Genomic DNA, 6527 nt, shown 5'->3' with positions numbered 1-6527 from the left:
GATGCCTTCTCCAATGGCTTTGTCTTCTAGATGCCTCCTCTGATGGCTTTGCCTTCTAGATGCCTCCTTTGATGGCTTTCCTTTCTAGATGCCTCCTCCGATGCCTTTGCCTTCCAGATGCTTTCTCCACCCTTGCCCCAGGACTTCCACCCCATGCAGCCTGCAGCCTTCACACCTATGCTGCTAATCAGCTGCAGTAACGACATTCCAACCAGCCTTAGGAGAGCTCTCCACGAGGAGAACGAGTTTTTGGGCTTGTCAACGCCTTGCACAAGCTGTCCTACTACAGCTAAACCTAGAGCTGATCCCACCAAGAGCAGGAACCAGGGTTAAAGCAGTAAACGCCGCTGTTAGGTGGCATCCAAGTTTTCGTCCCATCTCAGAACATTGAGGAGATGGCTTGTTAAGAGGGTGGAAATAAATGGCACGGGAGCAGCAGTTCAACATGGACCTTGGAGGTACCAAGTGCAGCAGCTTCTCGTCACGGATGAAGGAGAGCGCGGTGACGCCGCGGTGAGGGAGGCAGAGGCTGGTTCTGCCACCACTACTGACAGGCTTTTCTAGCTGCAAACCTGCCCAGTGTGAGGAAATCTAAGTCTAGAACGTCTCTTCTGTAGACAAACTCGTTAGCTGATGGATTCTTCAGGTGCTCAGAGGTGTGGATGAAACCAGAGGGTGCGTCGGGGACTATTTACAAACCCGGTTGCTCGCTGGCACCAGCAGCTTGGGGAGAGGCTGGCAAAGAAGTGGCCAGTCAAGGATTTCATGCCACAGGAACTGTTGTTTTCTTCCCAGCATCTCTGTAGAAGGTTAAAAGAGTCATGTTTTCATTCCTTTTTTTTCCATCAGCCAAGGTGGGGCCCTTGCTGAGTCGGGGTAGGTGGTGGTGTCCCTCCAGACACCCTGTTTCTAGCTCTCCACTCCTGGCCAGCCCTCACCACCAGAATCTGCTGGTCTGCTGGGCAGCCACCTGAGACAGGACAGGGTTGTCAGAGGGAAATGTCTCCTAAGTACTCAGAGAGCTCAGATCTGCCCCGTGCAACAGAAAGGAGAACTTGTGTGTGAGAAACCCAACGAGGAGAATCCGCTTAGCACAAATTTTTGTCCTCTGATCAGAAAAAATTAAAATCCCAAGTGGATTTTGCAGGTCGAATTCCTTCCCCGTGAACATTCTTGAAGAGTTGGGGGTTTTTGCCTGATGGCCAAACTCTACCTTTAGTTCCACTGTCTGCTGGCCACGGACACTGCTTCCCTCTGCACCGCTCTGCTCACACGCAGGGTGCCTCAGAGGAGCTCAAAGTCTGGAATTTTGGGGACCCGTCAAACCAAGAGGGTATCTGTACTGGAAAGGCTGCTTTTTGTCCTCCTCATTTTAAGAAAAAAGAAAGGAAAAGAAGTGGATTTGACTCCTGTTTGCCAACTTACCCCGTCCCTATCACCTTTCCCTCGTAGACTGAAGTTGCAAACAGCTCCCAGAGATTGCAAGGCAAGAGTGTTAAGGCAGTAGAAGAAACTCAGTGTTTCATTCACACCTCTTGATTCCCTTAAAGGTATTTCTAAGGCATCAAAAGGGACGTGGGGGGTTGCGCTCGCCTCTTCCAGCGAAAGGCGTTGGGCACGGAGCCAAGGAGGGATGGTCAATGACACATGGAAGCCACTCAGCCCCGGGCAACGGCCACACCACCAGAGAGGGACAGGAGGGACACCGCTGGGTGGGGGTTCCTCACCACCTCTCCTTCTGGTACACCTCTGTCTGGACAATCTCCCCGGGGTGCTCGGCTATGCAGGCCCCGTTGAGGTCGTTGAGTTTGTTGTCTGGAAGATCCTCGGGTTTCGTGCAGAGCTTCAAGGCCCTGGAGATGAAGACGTCCAGGTTAAACTCAGGGTCCGTTTCGCTGCTCACCTCCGCGGGTTCCTGGTGGAGGTGGTGAGGAGATGAGGGCAGGTCCCGTTCCTGAATCTCCGGAAGGGGGCTTGGACACTCCAGACCCACTTGGGTGCTCTTCACCCACTGAGCGATCTCCAGAAAAAGGTTGGATGGTTCTTCTTCCAACGCCAGCTCGGCGGCGGGGGCTATGGCTGCTCTTTTCCAGTGGGACAGATCTAAAATCAGCTTGGGCTCGGAGTAATGATGGGGTTTATTGTCTCTCCACAGCAATTTGTCCAAGTAGGAGGGCGACCCCACTTTGTAATCGCACGACTTCCCGCAGTCGGCGTCGAACACTCGGTCCATGGAGGAGTGGGAGAGCTCCAGGAACCTCTCCGAGCTGCTCTGGGAATATTTCCTGGGGTCCACTTGTGCTTCCTCGGCGATGGACTCGGAGCCTGCCCGAGGGTCCCTCTGTACCTCATCCATCTCGTGGTGTTTCTCCTGTCTCCATTCCAAGTCGGAGGAGAGGCTCACGTGATACCTGCAAACACAGGCAGAGGCTTCGTTAGGAAGGGCAGGGCTCAAACACATTGCTGTGGCCTTTTTTACCTTTTGCTGCCTCGTATCCTGCTTTCCTCCAGCTCTTTAACTCCTTATCAACCTCAGAGACCTTTGTCTTGTGGATTAAAAAGGGCAGAAACGAGGGTGAGTAACTTATGAGCAGGCTGAGGCTTTTTTTGGGCTGCACGGACAGGATCAGTTGGGAGTAAAAGCCCAACAACCAAACCAACCGGCTCCTTAGCCCTTCATCACCTTCCCTCCACTTGAGATTAACACTTGATTAACAAGATTAATAATCAAACTGCCCCTCAGCCCACAGAGAGGTGCCCACGGTGTGAGTGCTCCTCGTTTGTGGTCATGGAAGTGAAAAAGATGAGCTTCAATCCCCACTGAGATTGGACATCACCAGTTTACTCTGTCATGGACCAAGAGCCTCCCTGAAGGGTCACCTCACTCAGGGCTAACTTCTCACACCAGTGGAACTCCTTTGATGGCAACTACCTGATAACACCCCCTCTCAGACATGGTTTTCACAGTGACAACTGATTTGTTGGCTCCTGACCAAGCTGTCTTTAAAAGATGGGTTCTCTGGGCTCTGTGTCCCAGCAACAAAACGTTCTATAGGTGTCCCACAACCCAGGCAAGATCATTTCCCACCTTTAAAACACTTGCCTTGCATGGAAGGAGTCACCCCCTTGTAGCAAATGTCCCCATCTGGGTGGCAGGACCACCAGTCTAGCTCCCAGCTTCTCGTGTCCCATCCAGAAACAGAAAAGCCAAGAGATGACAGGGTGACAAGGTGACCTCCAGCAGCTGATTTGGGGACTACAACTGGCAAAGACCCCAGAGCTGTGGGAATACACTGAAGGTAGATCTCCTGAGGAAACCCTCCAGCTTTCCTCTTGACCTAATTTACCTTGGTTGTGTGCCCCAACCTCCACCCTGATGCTTTTTCACCCAAAAACCTTAAGAATGGTGAAGGAAATGGATTCCTTGAGATTATTTTTTTTCATTGTTGATGAAATCTAGCAGATTAAGAAGTTGAGGGGATCTAGAGGAGGAATGATGAGATTCTAGATTAGGAATGATGCTGCAGATATCTTCTTGCTCAGTTCACTCCAGAAGTGAACCCAGTTAATCCTTCACTGCTCATTTTGTCCAACCTGCTCCAGCACTGGGCCTGGCTTAGTAAAATCATCTAGGCCATGAGAGGCCTCAACTCAAGGCATTGATCTGCTCTGAACTTCCTCCGTGCCTTTCAGCAAACCATTTAAAAGTCAATGCAATTAAGGATTTATTTTAAAGACCCCAGATTTGTGCCCTCTGGGGCTTAGACACTTGGAAAAGCGATAAATATAGAGCTCCAAATCAGGTCTGGTCCCCAAAAGGCACAAGAATTACGTTATAAAAGAACTTAGAGGGACAGGGGGAAGAACTTAGGCAGGTGGAACTCAAAATTAGACACTATATGCTGTGAATAAAGCCAAGAGCAGAAAGCCAGTCACTGGAACGTGCAGACTCAACATCTACTCAATGAGGACATCAGTGATGAACCTCTCGTTGGCCTCAGCAAGGTGCCAGCCTGGGCTAGGACTAAAATATTGTGTAAAGCAAGAAAAAATGAGTGTTTTTTGTGAGCCTGGAACGTGTGTGACTTCAGAAATTCAGGCAGTCCGTGGTCTCTGGCCCAGCCTTGGCCACCATACCTGTCCCAGTTGGACATCTGGCTGTGGTTGGCTTCCATCAGTAAGATGTCATCGATCTCGTCCTCGATGCGGAAGGGGTGCTGGGACACGGGCTCGTCCTCGGGGCAGGAGTAGGGCCTCATGTAAGGGTGCTGCAGCCCCATCTCGGCCGTTAAGCGATCCATGGGGTTGAAGGTCAGGATCTTCTCCAGAAAATCAATAGCTGGGAAGCAGAGGAGAAACAAGTTCAGTCATTCCTCAACGGCAACACCACCTTCCTCTCCAAGGGGGAGCCTCGTGGATCCCCCGCATCAAACCCCTCCAAGTGAGGAAGGAATTAAAGCTCACATCCCATGGCCACCTAAGAGAGGCACTTCTGTCCTTTCCTCATCCAACACCGAGCTCGTAGCCCACAGAGACCTTTGGCTGCTGTTGGGATTTCTTTCCACACTCAGATCCATTCCACGAGGACATTTAGACATTCAGGTTGGCCCTGAGGAGAAATGTCTCCCTGGCAAGGGTTGGCCCAGGGCAGTGGTGGAGTCCCCACCCCTGGAGGGGTTTCCAAGCCATGGAGATGTGGTGTGAGGGACACCTGGCAGGGATGGGGTTAACAGTTAGACTGGATGATCTTAAAGGTCTACTCCAACCCAACCAATTCTGAGATTCTATGATTAAAAATGCTCCTTCTTTCAGTGGATCCTTGGAAGAGTCCCTCAGAGTTCAGATGACACCAACAGGATCAGACCCTTCTCCAGTCACAGCTTTCACACGGTACCTTCAGAAACACCCCCTGAAAGACGTGGCTGTGTGAAGGAGACAGGTTTCTTAGGAGCAAAACCACCCAGCAGAAAGGTCAGCCCAGACTCCTGCCTCAGAGCTTAAACATTAACCCAGGGCTGATTGTCTCCCACGAGACCGTTTCATCGTCTGGACTAATTAAGTCGGAAGGACTCGACAGCTTCAGAAGGTCACTGAGTGGGGGCAACGGGTGGAACGACGTCCTACGAGAGAGATCTTCTGATACACGGTGGGTCAGAGAGGCAGGAACATGTCCATGAATTCTGTAAGGGGAGCAGGTGACCTTTCCTCCCACAGCTATGACAGGGAATAAATCCACCCCTGCTCGCCGGAGCCTGACGTGACCCAGGTCCATGGGGACCAAGGAGACATCTTGTAAAGAAGAGTTATGCCAACAAACGTAAGCCAAGCTGGGGCTTGACGTCTTCCCAAAAGCACGTGGGCAGGTCCACCAGTGCCTGGAAGGAGCTCAGAACTGCTGATGTGCTCTGGTTCACCCTGCTCAGCTCAGATGGCCTGCAAGCTCACAGTATCACAGGGTGGTGAAGGTTGGAAGGGACCTCTGGAGATCTTCTTGTCCAACCCCTCCACTCCAGCAGGGTCACCACCAGCAGAATGCCCAGAATCACAGCCAGGTGGGTTTGGGATCTCTCCAGAGCAGGAGACTCCACAGCCTCTCTGGGCAGCTGCTCCAGGCTCGGCCACCCTCACCCCAAAGAAGTTTCTCCTCCTGCTCAGGTGGCACCTCCTGGGTTCCAGTTGGTGCCCGTTGCCCCTTGTCCTGTCGCTGGGCACCACTGACCAGAGTCTGGCCCCAGCCTCTTGATTAGAGGAATATTCTTGACTTAGACATTGATCAGATCCCCTCTCATCTCAGTCTTCTCCCCAAGCTAACCAGCCTTTCCTCCTCACAGAGATGCTCCACTCCCCCCTCCACCCTCATAGCCCTTCTCTCACCACCCCCAAAGCTGCTCCAGGCAGAAGTTCAGGTCCAAAACCTTCAGTTTGAGCCCTGCAGGCTGTGGCTGCCTGATGTTGGGTGATGTCCAAGCCCTGGAGCCCTTGGACAACGCTTCTGCCTACAGCAACCATCTCAAGGAGCTCAGGCATTTGTGAGGTCAAAGGATTTGTCAAAGGACAATTCTTGTGACCCCCCTCCCTGGGGAAATAGGTCTGAAAACACTTCCCCTGTCCCAGGAGAAGGACACTGCCCAAGCCAAGGGGTGCTCTGGTACCTTCACTGTCCACCTCGGGGAGCAGCTTGCGCAGAGGTTTCCTCACTTCCCACGTGCTGTTGATGAACATGGGCATCACCTTGAGCAGCTCCTCTTTGTCCTCCTCGTGGATAACAGGGATTGTCTCCAGAATAAGCTGCATCTGTTCCAGCTCGTGACCCCCTGGAGGGACAGAGAGCAGGCAGTGAGATGAGAGGCAGGAGTTAACTCGGGTGGGGGGTGGCATTGTCAGCCACCCTTCTGGAAGGAGCCATCTCCTTCTGCACAAGGAGTGACCACTCAGGGGTGTCTGAGGCACAGCTTCAGGTGAGGTGACTCCAGCTACCCACCAAGGGAGATTGAGGCCAAAGAGAAGGAATGTTTGACCCTGAGGGT

The 6527-nt window shown here is 52.3% G+C and overlaps 1 protein-coding gene across 1 annotated transcript; it reads right to left on the bottom strand.

Moving 5' to 3' along the window:
• Nucleotides 1-1723: 1723 nt before the first annotated feature.
• On the bottom strand, nucleotides 1724-6314 carry MAPK4 (mitogen-activated protein kinase 4; the record flags this gene model as incomplete). Its single annotated transcript, XM_008946945.1, has 3 exons — nucleotides 1724-2411; nucleotides 4138-4339; nucleotides 6153-6314. Coding segments are annotated over 3 exons (1052 nt in total), but the record flags the coding sequence as incomplete, so codon positions are not given.
• Between the last annotated feature and the right edge of the window lie 213 nt (nucleotides 6315-6527).

The sequence above is a fragment of the Merops nubicus genome, unplaced genomic scaffold, assembly GCF_000691845.1.
Source record: "Merops nubicus isolate BGI_N331 unplaced genomic scaffold, ASM69184v1 scaffold22259, whole genome shotgun sequence".
Classification (NCBI taxonomy): Eukaryota; Metazoa; Chordata; class Aves; order Coraciiformes; family Meropidae; genus Merops; species Merops nubicus.
This window is presented reverse-complemented; position numbering and strand designations above follow the sequence as displayed.